This window comes from Brassica rapa, chromosome A05 (assembly GCF_000309985.2).
Source record: "Brassica rapa cultivar Chiifu-401-42 chromosome A05, CAAS_Brap_v3.01, whole genome shotgun sequence".
NCBI lineage: Eukaryota > Viridiplantae > Streptophyta > Magnoliopsida > Brassicales > Brassicaceae > Brassica > Brassica rapa.
This window is the reverse complement of record NC_024799.2, coordinates 1,000,775-1,023,659: the sequence shown is the minus strand read 5'-3', so window position 1 is coordinate 1,023,659 and position 22,885 is coordinate 1,000,775. Positions and strand designations below refer to the sequence as shown.

The 22,885-nt window shown below is 36.5% G+C and overlaps 3 protein-coding genes and 1 long non-coding RNA gene across 4 annotated transcripts; 1 reads left to right on the top strand and 3 right to left on the bottom strand.

Moving 5' to 3' along the window:
• Positions 1-23: 23 nt before the first annotated feature.
• LOC103866505 (protein NRT1/ PTR FAMILY 5.1) lies at positions 24-13,473 on the bottom strand. Its single transcript, XM_033292521.1, has 5 exons — positions 11,936-13,473; positions 11,591-11,808; positions 9,365-9,921; positions 8,397-8,666; positions 24-1,153 (listed from the first exon to the last, which is right to left on the bottom strand). Exons 1-5 carry the CDS (start codon positions 12,039-12,041, stop codon positions 556-558), a joined length of 1,749 nt encoding a protein of 582 aa, XP_033148412.1. The 5' UTR covers positions 12,042-13,473; the 3' UTR covers positions 24-555.
• Positions 1,212-7,658, bottom strand: LOC103848179. Its single transcript, XR_004458541.1, has 4 exons — positions 7,383-7,658; positions 2,335-6,821; positions 1,945-2,000; positions 1,212-1,383 (listed from the first exon to the last, which is right to left on the bottom strand). It is a non-coding gene; the product is annotated as an uncharacterized LOC103848179 (long non-coding RNA).
• Positions 13,474-13,718: 245 nt separating the features above from the next.
• LOC103866503 (putative BTB/POZ domain-containing protein At2g40440) lies at positions 13,719-15,599 on the top strand. Its single transcript, XM_009144441.3, has 2 exons — positions 13,719-13,877; positions 13,971-15,599. Exons 1-2 carry the CDS (start codon positions 13,752-13,754, stop codon positions 14,481-14,483), a joined length of 639 nt encoding a protein of 212 aa, XP_009142689.1. The 5' UTR covers positions 13,719-13,751; the 3' UTR covers positions 14,484-15,599.
• A 2,839-nt stretch (positions 15,600-18,438) lies between these two features.
• Positions 18,439-20,231, bottom strand: LOC103866502 (transcription factor bHLH61). The gene is made up of 4 exons (XM_009144440.3): positions 19,896-20,231; positions 19,364-19,495; positions 19,091-19,261; positions 18,439-18,708 (listed from the first exon to the last, which is right to left on the bottom strand). The coding sequence occupies exons 1-4, from the start codon at positions 19,971-19,973 to the stop codon at positions 18,613-18,615; spliced, it is 477 nt and encodes a 158-aa protein (XP_009142688.1). The 5' UTR covers positions 19,974-20,231; the 3' UTR covers positions 18,439-18,612.
• Between the last annotated feature and the right edge of the window lie 2,654 nt (positions 20,232-22,885).

Genomic DNA, 22,885 nt, shown 5'->3' with positions numbered 1-22,885 from the left:
TATATAAATATCACTAGTTTATCTTATTCATTTTAATTAATTTTACTTTCGGTGTTTCCTTAGCGTATCGAATTAATCAATACATCTTCTTGCGGACCAGATTCATGCAGTGTTCGGTGGGATGTGCTTTGATCAAAAGTAGCGAATTTCTTTCTTTTTTTGGAGCAATTAGAAAAAAAAGATATAGTTGCCAAAGTATCCGATATATTAATTTAGTCGAGATATATAAGTCTTTTATTTGGCATCGTCAAGATATGTAAGTCAATAACATATAGTCTAATCCAATATGTTAGACGTTATATATAGTTAATTGTCCGGATCCGGTTCATGTGAATCCTTCTAGGTGAAAGTGTATGTGACCAATGAGAATTGGTTTCTGTGTTCAACTAGTAGAACAAAACGATATATAGAACGTGAGCAATAACTTAGGTCGTCCAAGTGGTGCTTGTTTGCTTAGGATAAACACTAAAGTTTTATTCATATCATGTTAATCAAAATACCACAACTTACATGTTTTTTGAGAAAACCGTATATATAAATCACTCATTGTTATAGCTAGATAGTAAGAGGAGATGTATCTAAGGATTTGACCTCCATTTGAACACATCCTCCATTAAACAATTTGGTCTCATCACTCTTGTAAATATACTTGCTAGCTGCCCACAAGAACAATCCCATGTTCACAATCGAAATCACCATTAGAAACCCATAATAGTAATCTAGCCTAGAATCGTTCAAGTTATCCCCAATCCAACTCTTGCCTCCCCCTTTACTTGTGATCTTATCAATCATTGTCATCAAGAAGCTGTTCAAGAAATTCCCAAGACCGATCCCACTGGTAAAAAACGTTGTCCCAAGGCTCTGCATCTCCTCAGGTGACTGATCGTAGAAAAACTCAAGCAAACCAATCGCGTCAAACACACCCCCAATGCCCAGAAGACAGTATTGAGGGAGCAACCAGAAAATGCTCATAGGCACAACTTGTTTAGGGTTAGTTATGTGAAATTCTTTTATTACGTGCATCCTCTTGACCTCTACAGCCGAAGCAACAGCTATTGCAACAATTTGGATCAAAAACCCTATTCCTAGCCGTTGGAGTATGGTGATCCCTCTAGGGTTTCCAGTTTTCTTGCGCATGAAGGGAACAAAGTATTTGCGACACCCGTCACCTCCTATCTGGAGGACAGCGTGTCACCACCGACGCGTCATCATACAACAATGTGACATCCGTCTCCTTCTCACTAAGGACGACGGGCCACCAACAATATCCCATAATATAAAAGCCCATAAACCCAATAACGCTCACCCAAGCCCAAATAAAATCCGAAAGAAAAGTCCAGTAGCACCAAGTCCGTCCAAATATCACATACTTATTTGTCTCACCTGAAAAAAAAGGGAAGAGTGAGGGGTGAGCGATAGGTGAATCGCCCAGTGAGGTATGGGGGATGCTACCCCGAAGTCCATGGACCCGGACATAGCACTCCGAATAAATATAAATTAATTCTAATGCATGTCAAACACGGTACCTAAAGTACCCAAGCAACAAACAATGGTCCTAGCGAGGTGCACACTCGCCGCCCACTAACAGGCCAAACAACACAACTCGAGATAGTGCTCGGACACCGCCCGTGGACGATTTATCGACACTTCCAGGCTACAGCTCAACCGGTCGACTATAGTTGGCCATAACCTCATACAATCCGGCATACAGAAGTCCGTCTCTGTATCCGTCTCCACACTAAAACAATCCTAGCTAAGAATTTACATTAAGTGAAGCAATCAATATTGAATCATCTAGCCCCCTAGTTCCGGTTTATGCAAAGAACCTAATAACTAAACAAGCAATGACAGACTCGATTTCAAGCAGACGGAACACATTAGAAATAAATTATACTTATTCGAGGTCCTAAGCCGTGTAAGAGGAGTTCGGGAATAGACCCTCACCTTAGCAATAGAAAAATAGTGTTTATGAACTCCAGCTGCTCAAATAGACTCCATATCTGAAATCAGATCGAAATTCTGAGTCAGACGCCTTTCGAACGGTTAAAAACGGGACTGGTCAAGGTTTGCGAAAAAGTCAACTCGCTGGTCAAAGGTCAATCCGGTCAACTCTTGACCAGAAATCGATTTGACATAACCGGCCGGTTTACTTTAACCGAACGAAATTAATTTAAACCGGTCAAACCAGTCAACCAACCGGTTTACCGAGTCAACACCGGTTTACCGAGTCAACCGACTTGACTCGCTGAGCTGACTCGGCCGAGTTGACCGAGTCACCGGCGAGTCACCGGTGTCGGTCACCGGCCGCGACGGCGGAGGGCGGCGGCGTCTTACCGGAAAGTTTGTCGGCGGCGACGGCGGAGGCGATTCCCGGCGGCGGCGGAGCTGTGGCGGAGGCGACTTCTGGCAGCGGCGGAGATGCGGCGGAGGACGGTGGCGGAAGACGGCGGAGGCGATATCCGGCGGCGGCGCGTGGAAGAAACGCGCGCAGTCGGCGTAACTTTTGGAGGCGCGTACGGCTTCGTCTGAACTCCGATTGCGGCGTGGTCGGTGTCTACGGCTTCGTCTCGACGAGAGGAACACGATGATGGTCTTGCATGCGAGAGATTCTCAACGGTTATGGAGATATAGCTGATTTACTGAACGGACGAAAACAAAGCTTAAGAGGCGGCGGTTTCCGGCGATTCTAAGCTGCGGTTGATGGTGATGACGAGCTTGGCGATGTGCTGGCGTGTGGTGGTTCCGGCGATCTCTGGTGGCAACATGCATTGGTTTTTATCTTTCTTTCTCTCACTCTCTCTCTCTCTCTCTCTCTCATTTCTTCTTCTCTCTAACTTCTGAGTTTTATTTTCTTGTTGCAAAAGGAGAAATCAATGTAGAGGTAGGTATTTATAGGCAAATAATTGTCTTACAGGTAAATGCATATGACTTAGCTGGCTAACAAACTCCAAAACCGGGATCGGGTCGTTACAATTCTCCCCCACTACAAAGAATTCGTCCCCGAATTCGAGTCGTCCGTTAATTCCCCAACATCATTGAAACGAACTTGAATAATCAATATGCTCGCTTTCTCAGGTCTCATCTCACTCTCAACATACTCTGACAAACACAGTCGATTTTCTCTAAACTGCTTTCGCTTGATGATCTGAATTCTACACTAGCTGACAAGGCGAGTACAATCTTCTTGCGGTGATTTGGCGTCTGCTGCAAAATAATTCTGGTCTTCTTTCAACTTTTCTCAATGCTGACACATGAACCACGTTGTAAAAATCTGATACACTGCTAATAAAACAGCTGCAAGCAACTGCTCTAATCCGCTCCTTCGAAGGATACAATCCCATGTACCTTGGTTCCTTTAGCTTCTGAGTCTTAGATCCCTCCTGAAATGTCCTTATTTTCAGGTATACTAAATAACCTATATGTAACTCCAAATCTTTATGGCGCTTAGCTGCATAAATTATCTGACGTTATGTGCTTCCCAAAGCCAATTTTTGAGCATATCTATTTGCTCTACCGTCTCTTGAACCATTAGTAATTTTAACTCATGTCGCTCCCCCACTTTGGTCCAACAAAGTGGTATACGATAAAGCCTACCATAAACAGCCTCGTACTGTCCATCTCAATGCTTGAATGATAATTGTCGATATAGGTAAACTCTATTAGAGGTCGATGCTTTCTGAACTTCCATCCCATTGGAAGACGCAATCCCTGAATATATCCTTTAAGTTCTGAGTAGTCCTCTGACCATTTGTATGTTGATAATAAGTTGTATTCTTGTGAACGCTTGTCCCAAACGCCTTCTGAATGAATCCAAAATGTAGAGGTGAACTTTGAATCCCAATCCGATACAATGTTGACAAGAGCTTCATGCAACCTCAAAATCATGTTGATGAAAATCTGCACCAACTGATCAGCTCTCTCTGCCTTCTAAATTATTTAGGAGATGGATTCACTCGGTAAGTCTATCCATGACTACCCATATGGCATCCTTTCCACATACGGTGATTTAAAAATCCAGTAACGATATTCATAATCACCATGTCTCATTCCACTTTGTCAAAAGCATGCTCAACAATAACCTGAACCGTATATAATCCTCATGGAAAACCAGCTGACTTACATATCCTTGCGACGCAATGTGGCTACAATCTTTTCATAATAGGTCAATGATAGTAACGCTTAATATCTTTGAACTCCTTATTATTTCCGATGGGTAGAGTAACATAAGTGATGTGTTTGCTGTAAGATCCCTTTTCTTAACAGCTTATCGTCCAACACACAAACTCGGTTTCGATATAGGTACGTCCTGCTCAAAGCTGTATGATCTCCAATATTCTCAATCTCGATCTATTCAACGAAAACCATAACGCTAACCTGCGCATGGTGTATCTTCCATAGCAAAACTGCATGCTCCAATCCTCAAGGCAATATGTCTTTCCCTTGACAATACGACACACAATTTGAGACTAGCAACTGTCCCAGTAAACTCCTGACCTTCCTTTGTTCCAAATACGTCGCTCATATGCCTACCCAAGACATTTGTCACCTGGTTGTCCTTACCAGATGGCATGCGATATCCAAACTGCAGCCTGCTACAAACTCATTCCGACTGCACTGCCAAATTGTAATTTTTAATGTGTAGATAAATGTCAGACTCTAATGATCCCATAGAATCTGGACTTCCTTCTCGTACAATTACGATCTCCAAAACTATAACGTAATTACCACTACAACCTCTCTGGCGTGATGCATATGAATGACTTAATCTTCTTACCTCAATTTAAATCCAAGCCAGTATCTGACACATCAGAGTAAGCCTCAGCCTCTGCAGAACCAAAATTAGTGTCTTCATTAGTTGTGCTTCTATTCAGTGAACTCCTCAAACAAAAATCTATCCAACCACACTTAACGTCTTTACATGTAGACTGTATCTTCAACATTACTATAACGGTGAAACCCTTGATGAACTTCTAGTAGTACACTGTTAACCCAAAAAGAACGGTAGATCTCTGTAGTGTTCTTAAGTTTCGACCTTCCCGGAACGGTATTAATCTTCTTTGGATCAATCAAAATTTTGCTTCCAAAACCATGTTACCCAAAAATTCAACATTCCTCTGCCAGAAGCTACAATTCCTCAACGTAGCGAACAACTGATGCTCTCCAAGCTTATCCAACGCAATCCGCGAAATGCTTATAAATCTCCTTTCTACTCCAAAATAACCAGGATGTCGTTGATGAATACAATCGCACACCTATCCAAATGTTCACGAAAACGTCATTCATATCTTCATGAATGCAACGGTGCCTTTGTCGACCCAAATGGTATCACTATGAACTCATAATATCCATAACAGAAATCTGCATTCCGTACATACTCCTCAGCTATAGCAAACTGATGGTATCCTGATGCCAAGACAAACTTCGAGAACGATGAACCTCCATTAATCTCATATAACTACTCATCAATACGATGGTTACCATGTTCAAGTCTATGTAGTCGATACAAAAATCTGAAACTCCCACCTTTCTTCTTTACAACAACAATGATGCTCTCCATGGTGATGTAAGCAATCTGATAAATCCCTTATCAAAGAGTTCCTCCAATTGCTTTCTCAACTCGGTCATCCCTGCTCGTGATAGATGATAAGAAACTCGTGAAACCATTGATGTTTGCTCCAAACAATTCGCAAGAGCGTCTCATGTGTCTTGTAGTGACCGTTCCAAAGGTCACAAATATATCCTCATACTCTGCAATAACCGGAAGATCCTGCAGCTCATGCTGTCCATCATCCTTAACCATCGAAATGGTTGCCGAAAATTTCTTTGTTCTTATATTCCATAACTCCTCAGTATGTAGCATGCATGCAATAAAAATTTCATCTGCTCCAGCAATATAAACTCGTGCCTTCAGGCAATCCAACACTACTCGATGTCGTGACAACCAATCCATCCCAAAAAAAACAATAACATCATAAAACTCTGCTCCATCTCTCTGAGGGGCTCCAGATAACTCGACTCCACCAAGCATAACTGGTGCGACACCATGAATATAAATAGCTCCCAATGTCATATGTCAGCTATCCGAACCGGCACATCCCAATTCAAAAGCGATCTCCACGAGTTCACAAGACAAATATACCTCCAAAATAGATAATATACTCGTACACATGCCAACCAATGGCTCATACCTCACATCACATAATCTCCAGTAACAAAACTCGTGGAACGATTGCTTGAAGTGGGCTGGTGGCAGAAACGTCACATATCCACTCCTGGATAACCTCGAAATCATGACCGAAGAAACTGATAACTCTTGAGAAAACTGAAGAACTTAAACATCGCCCAACTGCTGAACATCTGGCGAGAACCCTGTTAGTCGAAGGACGAATGACGATGATTTTACTCATCGTCATAGAAAGAGACATTTGAGTTAGTAATTAATGGACAGAATGGTGCTAAAAGAATTTCGAAATATATTAATAAATATTTTTTTAAAAAAAAACAAAAAGAACGTTGAAAACCGATGAAAACCGAATCCCCTGACCGCCATCCCGGACGGAACCGGGATGGAACCCCGCTCTGATACCAAAATTGCGACACCCGTCACCTCCTATCTGGAGGACAGCGTGTCACCACCGACGCGTCATCATACAACAATGTGACATCCGTCTCCTTCTCACTAAGGACGACGGGCCACCAACAATATCCCATAATATAAAAGCCCATAAACCCAATAACGCTCACCCAAGCCCAAATAAAATCCGAAAGAAAAGTCCAGTAGCACCAAGTCCGTCCAAATATCACATACTTATTTGTCTCACCTGAAAAAAAAGGGAAGAGTGAGGGGTGAGCGATAGGTGAATCGCCCAGTGAGGTATGGGGGATGCTACCCCGAAGTCCATGGACCCGGACATAGCACTCCGAATAAATATAAATTAATTCTAATGCATGTCAAACACGGTACCTAAAGTACCCAAGCAACAAACAATGGTCCTAGCGAGGTGCACACTCGCCGCCCACTAACAGGCCAAACAACACAACTCGAGATAGTGCTCGGACACCGCCCGTGGACGATTTATCGACACTTCCAGGCTACAGCTCAACCGGTCGACTATAGTTGGCCATAACCTCATACAATCCGGCATACAGAAGTCCGTCTCTGTATCCGTCTCCACACTAAAACAATCCTAGCTAAGAATTTACATTAAGTGAAGCAATCAATATTGAATCATCTAGCCCCCTAGTTCCGGTTTATGCAAAGAACCTAATAACTAAACAAGCAATGACAGACTCGATTTCAAGCAGACGGAACACATTAGAAATAAATTATACTTATTCGAGGTCCTAAGCCGTGTAAGAGGAGTTCGGGAATAGACCCTCACCTTAGCAATAGAAAAATAGTGTTTATGAACTCCAGCTGCTCAAATAGACTCCATATCTGAAATCAGATCGAAATTCTGAGTCAGACGCCTTTCGAACGGTTAAAAACGGGACTGGTCAAGGTTTGCGAAAAAGTCAACTCGCTGGTCAAAGGTCAATCCGGTCAACTCTTGACCAGAAATCGATTTGACATAACCGGCCGGTTTACTTTAACCGAACGAAATTAATTTAAACCGGTCAAACCAGTCAACCAACCGGTTTTACCGAGTCAACCGACTTGACTCGCTGAGCTGACTCGGCCGAGTTGACCGAGTCACCGGCGAGTCACCGGTGTCGGTCACCGGCCGCGACGGCGGAGGGCGGCGGCGTCTTACCGGAAAGTTTGTCGGCGGCGACGGCGGAGGCGATTCCCGGCGGCGGCGGAGCTGCGGCGGAGGCGACTTCTGGCAGCGGCGGAGATGCGGCGGAGGACGGTGGCGGAAGACGGCGGAGGCGATATCCGGCGGCGGCGCGTGGAAGAAACGCGCGCAGTCGGCGTAACTTTTGGAGGCGCGTACGGCTTCGTCTGAACTCCGATTGCGGCGTGGTCGGTGTCTACGGCTTCGTCTCGACGAGAGGAACACGATGATGGTCTTGCATGCGAGAGATTCTCAACGGTTATGGAGATATAGCTGATTTACTGAACGGACGAAAACAAAGCTTAAGAGGCGGCGGTTTCCGGCGATTCTAAGCTGCGGTTGATGGTGATGACGAGCTTGGCGATGTGCTGGCGTGTGGTGGTTCCGGCGATCTCTGGTGGCAACATGCATTGGTTTTTATCTTTCTTTCTCTCACTCTCTCTCTCTCTCTCTCTCTCATTTCTTCTTCTCTCTAACTTCTGAGTTTTATTTTCTTGTTGCAAAAGGAGAAATCAATGTAGAGGTAGGTATTTATAGGCAAATAATTGTCTTACAGGTAAATGCATATGACTTAGCTGGCTAACAAACTCCAAAACCGGGATCGGGTCGTTACAGTATTGGTCATATATTGGAATTGAAAGAAGCAATGAGAGGGTAACAAAGCTTCCCAGCGAAGCCGCAGGGATTTGGAAGTGGGATCCGAGTTTTCGGTCCAATGTGGTCCCTTGTTTGACAAAGAGAGTATTGACCTGTGCCCCTAAGGTGCTTGGGATTAAAGTGACAAGCCATATTAAGGTAAGCCCTAGCACACGCTTTGCCACTTCCACTTCTGTCACAGTACAAGGTGACTCTCTGGAAGATGTCTTAATGGCAGCTTTATCCAAGTACCTGTAGTAGCAAGACCCAAATCATTCATTTGTTCATTCAAAATGACTTTGTTTCTTGTCCTGTCCAAGATTTTTTTTCTAGAAAATGTCTGAAAATAAACGTCGATGAAAAGATGAACACTTCTAGATGTAGATGTTATGTAATAGACTTATTTTAGCCATAAAAGTTCCTCCATGAAGGAATATGTCTTATCAATTCCCAAATTAATGTTTTCACATTATAGATATGACAACAAGTAAAGCTACTCGCATAAAATTATATCTTTTTTTTTTGGAATATTCTAAGTTTTCTATACTAAGTATTTTTGCAATGATTCTGGCAAGAAACTATAGTGGGACGATACTGGAGAACAGATTAACGTGGATAAAGTGGAAACTCGGGACCATCCAATAAAAGATTCTACAGAGCAAGTAGAATAAGATAAGATAATATTAACAAAAACGAAATTCAACACTGCGTATCTTCCACATCATTACCCACCAGAGACAAAGGCAGAATCTTGGTAAATTATTTATCGTCAAGGAATCAAACTGCAACCATCCTCTTTTGTTTTTGTTTTTATTCTTCTTTATTATATAATGGCAAGGATAAAAAAAATATTATCCGTTTATCTAGAATCTGAACTCGAATTAGAAGTTTTAAGGCATGAAAAGATTGTAAAATATAAATTCTTTGATGAGATGGTATGCAACACTGACCTGAATATGGGGGTGTGATGAACTTGATGTTTACCAGTGCTGTTGTAATAATGGGAATCAAGCTCATGAAGCTCCAAAAGGTCATTCGGACAATGAAGCTTTCGGTTTTTGAATGCTGCGATAGGGACTCGAACCAAAGCTTTGGCCAAATTGTCTGATTTGATGACCTTATGCCTATAAAACGGTGTCCCGATATAGAACACAACTAGAGAAACCAAGAGTCCTAGCGTAGGGATGCCATAACCTAAACCCCACCCAAGATTCTCTTGGATGTAGACGAGCCCTAGTGTCGCGAATAACGCACCCGAAAAGGAGCTAAACGTCCACCAATTGAAGAACGAATCCTTTTGTTTTCTCTCTTTTTTTGCTAAATCGTCGAATTGGTCCGCTCCAAACGTGGAAATGTTAGGTTTTGTTCCACCGGCTCCAATGGCTATCGTATAGAGAGACATGTAGAAAAATGCTTTTTGTAAAGAGGATGCCTTGTTGCACAGCCCGTTCCTGCATGTCGGTCTTAAGGATTTTACCGTTACTGCCATTGTTAAGAGAATCATCCCCTGCAAACAAATACATGATCTAGGTCTCATGAAATCTCATTGTTTTATAATTGAATACATTTTTGACACATCTCCAATGTTTTTTGAACTGAAAATCATCCCAAATGTTAAATCCAAATTCCTTGTATTATAAATGTAAACATATTAACCTTTTGTATTTACATTGTAGCTATTAATAAAAAAGAGTAAAATATTCTAAAAGTATAAAATATACATTTTAGTACTTTTGGCGTTTGAAACAGTATGACATCCTAGCAAGTACGTACAAATAAAAAAGGTGAAAGTAACTTTATGAGTCATGTCTCAATAGACAAGGAATCAAACGTTGTTTGGCTATGATTTTTTTCTTTATATATGCAGAACTGTATATATGTTAGAAAGAAGATGCGATCTAACAAAAGTAATTTCTCGATTGGGTTTGGTAAGTTTTCTTTGTATTCTTTATAGATGTTGATAAGGTATGTGTCGACAAACCAAAAAAAGTTGTAAAGTGGAAATCGTGGGTCCTCTTGTATACGTGTGGAAAACAACGTACAATACGTATTATGCATGTCTGAAATAAACCAAATCTCAAAAATAAAATAACTTGAAGTTAGCTTTCGGTTAACTTTTGGCTTGATTCTGACACTTCGTCTACATTTTTAAACGTATAGAAACGTGTTCGACATGAAGTCTATGGTTGCTTTAAATCTGTATATAACTGCCAAATGATCAGAAAAGTATTCTAGGTTTTTAAGAAATAAGTAGATTTCTAAATGTTATTTAACGACATACTTAACAACAGACGAATATTTCTACTTACATGTCAGTCATATCAGTGCTTTACACAATCAACAGCACGCGACTATGGTCGTAAGAGATTTGGGACTAGTTAAACTTCAATTCAGGTTAAAAACAAATGAAAACCTTAATTTTTTTTTTTTTCACAAAAGATTTATTTTATTAATGATCAAAATAGTCAACAGATATAGCATCTCTTATTACATTTGGGATACAAGGATGATATATATATTCGTCATTGTCTTGTAGTTGCTGTTTTGCCAGTAGGTCAGCACATGAATTTGATTCTCGGTTTGTCCATGTGTATTGCAGGCTTGAAAACCTTAATTATCTCCCTTTTTATCAACTTAAATATATTAATTAAACTGTTGAAAACCTTAATTGTAATAAGCAAAAAAAGAAAGAGATTGTATCTTTCAAAAAAAATTGTAAATATGCATATTATATATAGCTATTATTCTTATTGCTTTTTAAAAAAAAAAAAAAAAATTTAAAAGTTGTTTCGTTCATTCGTGTTTTCTTAAATGTTTTTTCTTCTGATTATTTTTTCAACAGATTATTTTTTCAACGTATTATTTTTCTTTTATTTTCCTAGGTTAAAGTATACTAGCAAATCAATTCCATAAAAATACATTTGAATATATTGTCACGTTAGAATTTAGATTATATTTTTAGTATATTTTATTTTAAAATAAGCATTTTAAAAAATAATTAATTATTCAGTAGTTTTTAGAATTTTGTTTTTAGAATTTTGTTGATATTGTATATATTTCATAAAACTATATATAATTTTAGTATATGTGTGTCTCCGACTCAAAAAAATTCTAGATCCTTCACTAGTTGCTATCTAGTTTACATTGAAAAGCGAAAGAAGAGACTATAGAAATACCAGGACGTAGATGAGGGAGGAGACAGTAAAAGTCCAGAAGCGGCCAATGTATGTGTCGGCGATGTAAGCTCCGGCGATCGGAGTGATCCAGACGACACCGGACCAATTATTTACATTTCTAACCGAAGAAATCGTGTCTTCATGAAGTCTCGTTGTCAAATAATTCACCAAATTCGAAGCTATTCCATAAAACGCCATCCGCTCACACGCTTCATACCCTTCTCAAATACAAACAAAACTACATAAAGCTTGTGAATTAATGAAACTTAAGCACCTAATATGCTTTTTAATCCATTAAACAACTGGTATAATTTGATGAAAATAATGACTTGTGTACAAAAATACCAAGAAGGAAATAGCAAGCTCTCCAACGACCGGTCGTGGACGCGAGGGCGGGACGGCCCTGGAGGTCGACGGTGCCATCTTGGGTGTAGCCTTTTGCAGCCTCCATTACTTTTTGTTTTAAGTAAATTTTGATGTTTTTGGTTTATTTTTGGTAATGTTGTGGGAACTGGAAGAGCTATGACAGTCAAGAGAGACTAAAGGGAAATGGTTTAAGCCTTTAAGGTTGCATGTTGATTCTCTTTTTATTAGTGGGATCTGGAATTTTAATTTTTAAAACAATGTCTTAAATTAGCCTAGCTAGACATCGTCTTAAACAATTGTCTTACTCTTTACAAGATCAAGTATAGGTAATAGGTGATATATATATAACGTTACCGCCAGATATTTTGTTACCTTTTCATTAGTGTCGTCATGAACCACGATTATCATCACTATCATCAAATGGGTGTATACAGTTTTTAATTGGTCCATTTTGTATTATAAGTATATACAGAAAATTCGCCTATCTATCTAGCCAGATATTGTCTGGTCAACAACAGTTAGCGATGGTAACGTTTCCTGGTTCCAATGATAACAGTTTCTCAACATATCTACGACATCATCTCACAAAAGAAAGAAAAAACTCAGTAAACCGTATGATATAATTCTTTTTGTATAAAAGAACGCACTACCTTGTTTTGCCGTATGTTCTTTCGATGCTTAATATATTTAGCGTCTTAATTAAATACGAAATATCGACCGACAATGATAAAAGTACACACATTAGAAACTTGGCAGTTGGCACTGAAAACAAAAACTGAAGAAAATTGAAGAAAATTGTTTAGGGATTGATGATCGTGAGATTAAATCAAAAAACTGGTTAGGGATCGTGAGATGCAAAAAACACAATCTTGCAAGCAAAAAACACAATCGATGCGGAAAGATAGAAAACTGTGTAGGTATCTTTTAAATTGGACATCATCTCAAACTGTTTTGTCCCACCCTGTTTTTCATGCTTTTTTGCCAAGGTGTTGCTCTCTTTATTAGATTAACTTTTGTAAATCTTCTTTCATTTTAATGATATTAACGCTAGCAAAAAAATTGAAGAAAATTATCGCATCTCAAACAGGAATATCGTAAATCGTATATAAATATAGTTTCAGAGTTTTCCTAGCATAGTTTCGTCATAATGTTTTGAATTTTTGTTTTTGTTTTTTTTTTCAGAATAGCTCTTTAGTAAATGAGCGTGAATTTTGTATTTATTTTTATTTTATTTTATTTAAACTGAACTTGTAGGTGAAATTGTTTTTTCCTTCCCCAAAATAGATTTCAACATAAATGATGCTAATTGGTGGAATACAGCAAGATTCCACATTTGTGAGTTAAGAGTCTTCTACACGTTCCCAGTTGCTTAAGTTTCCTAATTCATGTAATAGATTTATGATCAGCTTCTTCAACCTCATCATCAGAAACACAACCAACCATCTTAATACCGCATGTGCACTAACTAAGACGCACATAGAAAAGATATATGCAGATTAGTTGGAAAAAATATAATTTAATAATAGTTGTGCATTTGGGAAATAGCATTTTGTTATAAAAGATGATTGTCCATCCAGTTTCTTCGTGCACTAACTAAGACGCACATAGAAAAGATATGTGCAGATGCTTAATAATAGTTGAAAAAAAATATAATTTAATAATACTTGTGCATTTGGGAAATAGCATTTTTTGTTATAAAAGATGATTCCATCCAGTTTGACCGTCGATTTGACCTTTCGTCTATATAATCCTAGTTCTCAATTTTGGCTTTCCTTGGAATAGATCGCTACGATATATGGCAACAGACGTTTCCTCGAGTGGATTTGCAAAAATCTTAAAACAAAAATGGCATACCGATTTGCTACTCAAGGCAGGAGACAGTAATGGCTTTGCAGCTATCTCAGCCCACAAACTCGTTAATGTATTTCTTCTCTTTCATTATCATCTTCATATTAAGAATAAAACACTATAAATACTATTTTGTACGTTGACATGCTTTTATCAATGATTATAGGCGGCAAGATCTGAGGTATTCAAGAAGATGCTGGAATCAAAAGCGACGAAAGCTTCATCCGACCAAACGTTATTTTTCTCAGAGATGAGACACGAAGAGTTAGAGACTCTAGTTAAGTTCATGTACAACGATCACGGATTAGTTTCTTCTTCAAAACTAAAGAAACATGTTCGGTCGCTTTATCTAGCAGCGCAAAGATACGAGATTCCTCATTTAAGGGACTTGTGCAGAAACGAACTTATATCGTCTCTCAGTTCTTCCAATGCACTTGACGAGCTCTCGCAGGTTCCTTTGGACAAACCTCTCACCGATGCTGTTTTGAGTTTTATCGCAAGGAATATAAATACATTTTTGGATTCTTGTGAGTTCAAGATGTTTGTTGCCAGAAACCCAAATCTTGCTGTAGAGATAACTAAGGCTTTTCTGAATCCGGTTATGATCCCATCCCAGTCGAATATGAGTCTGATGATGATTATGATGATGATGATGACGATGACTACTAAGATTAGGTAAAATAACTGCCTAGTGAGGATTCCTTAAAATGTTTTCTATATTTTTTATTTCCTATAATAATAGTAAAGGTAGCTAAAACGTTTGGTAAGTTGTAACAATCTTTTAACCAAGCGCTCGTAGCTTGGTGGTAAAGGAGGTACAGTTGTATTGCCCGCCATCCGGGTTCGAGTCTTGGCCACAACAGATTTAACATCCCTTCCGTTGGGGCGCTGGACCCCTTTCGGAGGGATAGTTGGAAATGTGGCTGCCCAGATACCAGAATTATAAAAAAAAAAAAAAAAAGTAAGTTTGCATGCATGTCTTCAGATTCCCAATCACACAAGAAAACTTGCTTTTGGTATTAAATTACCTAGATAAATGTATGCAAACTTCTATTAACGCATATATACCACTTAAAGGACTATAATAAATTAAAAAGTTATCTAATAATTTAGAAAGAATGAAAGTAAAGAGTTTAATAAGTCAGTACCAGAAGTTCTATCAGATGTTTTCTGGCAATGGACAAAAGATATGACACAGAGGATGGTAAGAACAAATGCAACCGAAAACTTATTGGTGATATGATAGGGTCTTCTTTTTGCTTCATATTCTTCTTTACTGAGGCTGATCAGATTTTATACATAACATAAACATTCATAAAATAATATCTTTTTGGTCAAAGATTAAAGGGGGTTATTGGTAGAAGAATTCAAGAGGAGTTATTAAATTTTGAGATTTTATTGTTATTGGTTTATGGATTTTTAAAATCTAATTAGAATCCATTGTTATTGGGATGATGACTTTTAAATTCCACTCAAAATCTTTTGTTATTGGAAAAGTTTAGTTTTCATTGATTTTAAGATTCTATTAAAATCTATTGTTATTGGGACGTAAATTTTCTTTGTTTTTACTCATAAGACTAAACTTTGAGAATATCATCTATACCCATAAGATTTTTGAAATCTATGCAATAAAATACACTCGCATACAAAAACACACAAAATTGAACAATGAAATAATACAAATCACAATTTTAACATAAAAGTAGAAAACAAATATTAAAAATTTAATATAAGTAATAAATAATTAAAATAGTTTTAAGAAGTATTTTCGAAATTCAAAAAGAATTAAAAAAATTTGAAAAAAAAATCGAAAGCTTTTATATAAAAAGTTCAAATTTAAAACCATATATTTTAAAATTATAATAAAAATAACTTTTATTTATATATCTATATATTAAAAGGTACAATGATATTTTGTCTTTTTAATAATTGAAATGATTTTTTTTTCTTTTCTTCTATTATACCATTAATTTCTTACCTTAAAAATTAATAACAATCAATAGAATTCTATACACAAGTAATGAAAATCTATGTAAGAATATTGGATAAAATTTGTCAAATCTAGTTAACTTGTAAAATATTCTCAACTATGGAAATCATCAAATTCCATTAAAATTCATGTCCCAATAACCCCCCTAAAATGGACAGAATCTTCCAATTTATTTCTTTAGATATGGAAAATCTTATAAAAAAAATATCTCTGGTAAATTATAAGAAACTAGCTTTAAACCCAAAACATGTATTTATAGAAATTTCTTTCAGTTGAGTTTTTTCAAGTAAAATGTAAAATGTTATCTTCACACAGCGTCGCACACTCGCACGTGAACATTGCTTCTTCTTCTTATTATCAATTTTAAATAAGACTAAACCAATAATAATTCAAAAAAATTAATTAATTTTTTTTACAGATTACAGTTTACTATTATTCAATAATAGAAAATTTAGAAAAACACATACAAACTACTTTTAAAATATTTTTAAAACATTTATTTTGTAGAACAGAGTATATGGTTAACCAAATATTTGGAGGCTTTCATAATTGTTCTAGAGTATTTTTCCAAATTTAAAGCTTAAACATGTTGTCACTGACTAAAGTTCGAAAAAAAACTTGTTGTCACTGACTCATTGGTGGTTCTCTAGTTTGCTTTTATGTATAATTATTTATCAACAAAATATCCTGGAACTCGTTACCCAATGACCAATCAACTTAATTACACTTCTAAAATATATACTGGTCCTTTGTTGAAACATCCGTTTGGTTCCATATATAATTCGGGATCCCAAGAGCATCGGGCAACCAAAAGTTGGGACTTGGGACATGCAGTGGATGATTATTCATCACCATTAATGTCTCATTCCTTTCCAAGGATTTGGCAGTGTAGAAGAAAGTAAAACAAGAGATATTTTGACTGGCGTCTATGGAGTTTTCTCTATATAATTCACCATCCTTTACGAAATAAACTTCACGTTACCTAGCTATGACAACGGAGAACAATCTTGAAATTTTCTTGGGTGGGTTTGCAAAGGTTTTTAATGAACAATGGCAAGTAGATGTACGTCTCAAGGCAGGAGACAGTAATGAGAATGCAGCTATCTCCGCCCACAAACTTGTTTTGGTCTTCTATTTTTTCTTCTCTTGTCATTTATTTATCATCTTACAACTAAAATAGTTATCTAAATATTATGTTTATATGTGTTTGCCTCTTACCTTAAATGATACTTCATCAACATATGTATGTACTGTTAATAGGCGGCACGATCAGAGGTGTTTAAGAAAATGCTGGAATCAGACAAGTTCAAAGGTACGGCTGATCAGATCGAGACAGTAACTCTTCCGGAGTTGAAACAAGAGGAGCTAGAGGCTTTAGTTGGGTTCATCTACAACAATCGTTCTGTGCTTTCTGAAAAGGAGAAGATACATGCTCAAACACTTTTTGTAGCAGCGGACAAATATGATATTCCGCATCTAAGGGATCTATGTAGAAAAGAATTGATATCATCTTTGAAACTGGCGAATGTTATCAATATCTTGGAACTGTCTTTGATTCCTTTTGACGAAGCCCTCAACGACGCTGCTGTCATGTTTGTCGTAAGGAATTTACTGGCGATCTGTGACACTGTTGAGTTCAAGCTGTTTGTTGTGACGAATCCAGATCTTACCGTTGATATAATGAAGTCTTCTAAGTCTCGGAGGTGGAAGCACTATTATATATTCTAGAAGGCCCAAATCGTTTAAGATCTGATACTTCAAAAACACATCTCTGTTGGTTTGGTTTGTTACGTTAAAATTATCTTCTACATCTGCATGATATTAAAGAGGGTCAATTGATATTTGTTTTGTTTATTGAACCGTTGGATGGAGGTTTCAATAGAACCTTCCCACACATATATTGGAATCTGCTTTACTTTTGTCATGAGTTTCCTATAGTAGAGAAAAAGATTTGTATAGATTCTGTTACTACTTTCTATCTTGAGAATTAAAAAATATATATATTTTTTTGTATCTATTTTTTTTTAATTCAGTATGAATTCAGTTTTTCATCATCAAATAAAACTATCTATACCAAATTACATGTTTTTTTAAACTATACTAAATTACATGTTTCAAATCGATTTCTTTGTTCGATGGGATATTTTCCTGATTGAGCAGCACTAATCTAATATTTTCCCCTTGTAAATATCAGTATGCTAATGAAACTCAAATTATCATAATCTTGTTTATGTCAACAATTAAGTGAAAAGGAAATCGTGGGGCGAACGTGTAGAATGTATGTATTTGTACGTTTTACATTCCAGTTTTTCTGGAGTTATTTTGCTCACGTGAACAAAAAATGTTTGTCTTCTTCTGTGGTATAGAATAAGCTCTCTAATATCTTTTTTTTTAACTGAATAAGCTCTCTTATATCACCTGATCAAATCCGAAAGGACCGAAATAATTTTAATTTTCTCTATCAAATTCAAAAACAATGTTGAGGAGCGTCTTCGATTTTCTGATATTCTAATTTAAAAGCACTAATTTTTAACCCACGAAGGAAAATCAGAACAAATACTTTAACTGACTCAGTTGGTATGTATACTTCAACGTAGCAGCTATTCTTTGAATACGTATTTTTCTATTGCTTAACTGTGTGAGATAAATAGTAACATGCAATTGATTTCTTCATTATCCCTTTTTAGGAGAAAATTATGGGCTACAAGATGAACAGACTAAGAATAAAGCAGAATTGCTCTAGAAACTGTGTTATTATATTTTTGCATAAATAAAATATAATAAAGAGAATTAAAGAAAGAGGTAAATGTGGGTCAATCTAGCTCTGTAGATCACTGCTTTCACTCCAGCTTGTGATTGCATCTGTCACTGCTTGTTTCACTGCTTCAGAATCCATACCTTCTCCATCTTCATTCTGCAATTAGTAAGGTGCGTAATCACTAAATAATTTTTATATTCAACACTCACATATCGACCTAAAAATTGTTTATATATATTTTGTATCCGTGTTTGTTGAGATTGCCACCTTTATTTTATAATCTACCATATATTATTTTAAAAGTTTCATTAGCAAAAGCACAAACATTCATATTGGTAAGTTAGTAAGTAAAGCCATATAAGATTTCATAACAACATATGACGACACACACTATCGTAACATCAGATCGTCTGTAGTAAGTACTTCATACAAATACAGTCCGAAACATATATATGTATAGGCAAGTAGTAATAACTATGACATAGAATTGTTCGTATATATATGGATACGTTTCTCTGCTAATTAATTTGTTAATTACCTCGACTCCCGTGGCATGCAAGCTAAAGGAGTCAGTACATGAAACCCTAGCGTCGAGAACGTTTAGCCCAATATCCTCAAAGGCTTCTAATACCGAAACAAGCATGCCTGGTTGATTCTTCCCTGCGAATACGTTTATCATAAAACCCTTTTCTAGGGTTTCCACTGTTACCTATAAATAAATATAACCTCTTAATGAATCTCTCACATTCACATGCGTGCTTATGTCTATATATAATTAATGGTTACAAAGTGTATGTTTGATTGTTGATACCATTGGTATGGTGGGATCCGTGGGCTCGCTTGAAGATTGCCCTGCCGTAGTGTCTCCTTTGAATCTTTCAACTTTCTTCTTAAGCTTTTTGATATATTTAGAAGCATCCATTATGATCGATGTATCGTTTTCCTGTCATTAAAGAGGGCGTGTGAATGGAAATATATTAGCAGCATATACATCATCGGAAAAACAATATTAGAGGTTACAAAAAAAAATCATCCCCGTTTCATCTATCGATCATGATTGTCATATACATCTTGTTTGCAATAATATGCGTTCTTATATGTGTTTAAAAGAAGATAAAGTAATCACCCAAGAAATAGAAAAGAAACAGATATATATCGAAGATCCAAGAGATTCACATACCCAATATCGAAAATGACCTTACGGGACAAATTTGTGACTGAGTGAAAAAAAATCAAGTATAGATCGAGTAAGACTGAGTCATGTGTTTTGTGTGTGCATGTGCGTTTATCTCCATGGGACACAATTAAAAAGAAAAGAGAGAGAGAGGGTGAATATTAATTACAGCATGAGAATTAGTGATTGAACGAAGCAATTGAAACTTCTCTTTCAAAGAACCTCTCTTCTTTTCCCTCGGATCCATTCTTCTATGCTTGATATTATAAGCCTCTTCCTTTCGTATTGAGCTTTCTTGGTTGATTTCTACTATCTTCGATATAGGGGAACTATGTGTGTATATGCAGTATATATATGAGGAGGAAGCAGAGATCTTAGATTAAATTTGTATATAGGATCCTTTCCTCTCTCACATGTCTGCCTTAGTCTCTCTTGATCGCTACAAAATATAATATACGGACAACTCCGTTTTGTATCTCGTGAATTACTTGCTTGCCTCTATGTCTCAATATACGATATCCTATTTAATATTCGACCATTTTTTTATTTTATTTTTCTTATATAAATACATATCGTATATTGATTAATTTACATATGCATTATGAGTATTTTATTTACAATATATATTTATACGATCATGTAAATACATATATATATATATATATATATATATATATATGTGTGTCCGTACCTTACCTAGCAACGTGAATATTGTAACACTACTTATTGGCGGTAAATATCGCTGTGGTGAAATTACGTTACCATTGCAATATATCTATATTATATACTTTTAAGATTATTTACGTGTTTTATCTTCTTCTTTGTCTACATACTATTCTAACACCTCCAAGCAAAATCGCGATAATTGATTACAACTATAGCGCTTTGAAATTTTGGAAACCGATAAAGATATATAATTACAAAACTCCATTTATATACTTAATGATATGATATATTATTCCAATCCGTGTAATAAGTAATGATATAAAATTGGACTTTATCACGTATATATATTTTTTGGCTAATCATTCAGCTACAAATTATAAATCAAAATAAATGCATTCACCTCTCCTTTGGGACATCAAATTAAATTGGCAAAAAGACATCAGCATCTCTCACTTGTGGATGCAATTTCTATTCAATCGCGAATTATAGAGATGCAAGTGCCAAGTACCATTACATCCAGTTCGTTATGATCATTGCAACAACAAAATCATTTCAACCTGGGTTGACTAGATTCTCGTTATATATCTATGCACTAGTCTGAATAATGTTAATAGGATACTTGAAGAGAGAATGAAAGTAAAAAAAAAATGGCAAGAAAGGGAATGATGAGCTCGTGATATATGGGGGAGGAACTAGTATTGTGAAATCAATTTTTCTTTTAAGAAAATAAAAGTTTGGGAGCATCGAAAGAAGTGAAGGAGAGGATAAAAGCAAACAAAAGAATGTTAGTTGTGATTTTGGAATGCCTCCAAACATGCCTCACGGGGATCTTTATGAACACAAACCCACACGTATATATCTCCTCTCTCCTTGTCCTCTCTATCATGTTAATTCTTCCTCTATAGCTATGTATACGTCTTTGTATATGCATGCCGTATATACTACGTACGTATAACATCTCTCTTTTTAATATATATATATATATATATATATCTTTAAATGTGCATCTATGCATATATAGATCACATTTATGAACAAACACCAATGTAAAGTCACGTCTTTCAAAACACTTATCATTTATAGTTTGATGCCTAACAGTTTGCATTCCCGTTACGTACAGAATGATTTGATGGATCGTGGATCAATCTCAAGATTAAAAACGCATCTTTTACGTTAGATCAATATGCTCTACACACTAATGTGTATATACTAAGTTTTGCATATATGTAAGCGTTTAGATACAAGTACATAAGTTTGGATAGATTAGCATTGATATAGGGATGTAGAAAATTGTCTATATAGGAGACGGACAAACAAACGTACCCACCAATTCACATGTGTGCCAATTAATCATCACAACAAAACAACACTCTACACACAAGTCCCGTTGCTTCATCAAACCCTTCTCTCTCAAGTCTGTAGCTTATGTAGACATTGAACTTTTCTCTCTCCTCTTCTTCCTTCTCTACACTATATGTTTCTTTTCTTTAATTTAGGGTTTCAAGCAAAATGCACCCTTGATTTTCTGCACCTCTCGTCTACGCCAAGACCCATGTCTTTGGTTAGATATACTGTTGAAAATATTTACTTACGAATTAATATCGAATAATAAAGTTCAGTACTCAAATGTATCTAAGGAGCAATATTCCTCCGCATATGAGATTTATATTATAGTATCTTATAATATTATTATTTATGAAGTCAGTAGATAACATTTCATTGTTAAGAAAATATTTAAAATTGTTAACCATATAATTTTCTTTGTAAGATATTACTATGAATACCCTTAGAAAAGGTATATGTCTATATATTGAAAAAGGCTTTCTATTAAAATAGCAGAAAAAACCAATCGAGGACGGCTCAGTGGTCTTGGAGGAGCTTTGGCTCCAATACGGACCCAGATTCGAATCCCGCTGAAGTGAAAAAGACGGTCATCCAGGATACTTTCTGCGGAGGTGTACTTAGACGCTAGTCGGATACTTTCCGGAATGTCTGGATTACATGGATTATCAAAAAAAACAGAAAAAATATTACATAAAAATATATTTCAAGGTAAAATCATGCAACACAATCAAGACTATGCTATAAATTATGTATACTGTATAACTTTCTTTTTGGTATTAACACTGTAGATATCAAGTAAGTATTATCTACAATCGTGATGCTATTGGTTTTCTTGTTATAGAAAATACCGATTTGAAATTAAAATATGTGTGAGATTACATTTGTTTCTTATATAATATAGAGGGTCGCTATCTACATCTGAATTCTAATGGCTACAAAGAGTTACCTTGTCATCGATTCACTTCGAAAAGTTTTTGGCTTAGAAATGATCATCTTAGCAAGACAAGTAAAATATTTTTTTTCCTATTCCATATTATCTATTAGTTTATGTAAAAGAGTCTCGTGTTCGTGACAGCTATACCTCTTTTGTCTTCTCCCCCATATGAATCAATATTTCCTTGCCCGAACTATTGATTTTAGTATCAATTT

Bases quoted from the DNA above. Each gene is read 5' to 3' on its own strand.
- LOC103866505 (XM_033292521.1), bottom strand. From the start codon at position 12,041: ATGGAGGCTGCAAAAGGCTACACCCAAGATGGCACCGTCGACCTCCAG. The intron at 11,809-11,935 runs GTATTTTTGTAC...GTATTTGAGAAG, and splicing joins AGCTTGCTATTTCCTTCTTG to GGTATGAAGCGTGTGAGCGG. The intron at 9,922-11,590 runs GTATTTCTATAG...ATTTGTTTGCAG, and splicing joins CCTCCCTCATCTACGTCCTG to GGGATGATTCTCTTAACAAT.
- LOC103866503 (XM_009144441.3), top strand. From the start codon at position 13,752: ATGGCAACAGACGTTTCCTCGAGTGGATTTGCAAAAATCTTAAAACAA. The intron at 13,878-13,970 runs GTATTTCTTCTC...CAATGATTATAG, and splicing joins CAGCCCACAAACTCGTTAAT to GCGGCAAGATCTGAGGTATT.
- LOC103866502 (XM_009144440.3), bottom strand. From the start codon at position 19,973: ATGGATCCGAGGGAAAAGAAGAGAGGTTCTTTGAAAGAGAAGTTTCAA. The intron at 19,496-19,895 runs GTAATTAATATT...CTTTAATGACAG, and splicing joins CAATCACTAATTCTCATGCT to GAAAACGATACATCGATCAT. The intron at 18,709-19,090 runs GTAATTAACAAA...TACTAATTGCAG, and splicing joins TGCATGCCACGGGAGTCGAG to AATGAAGATGGAGAAGGTAT.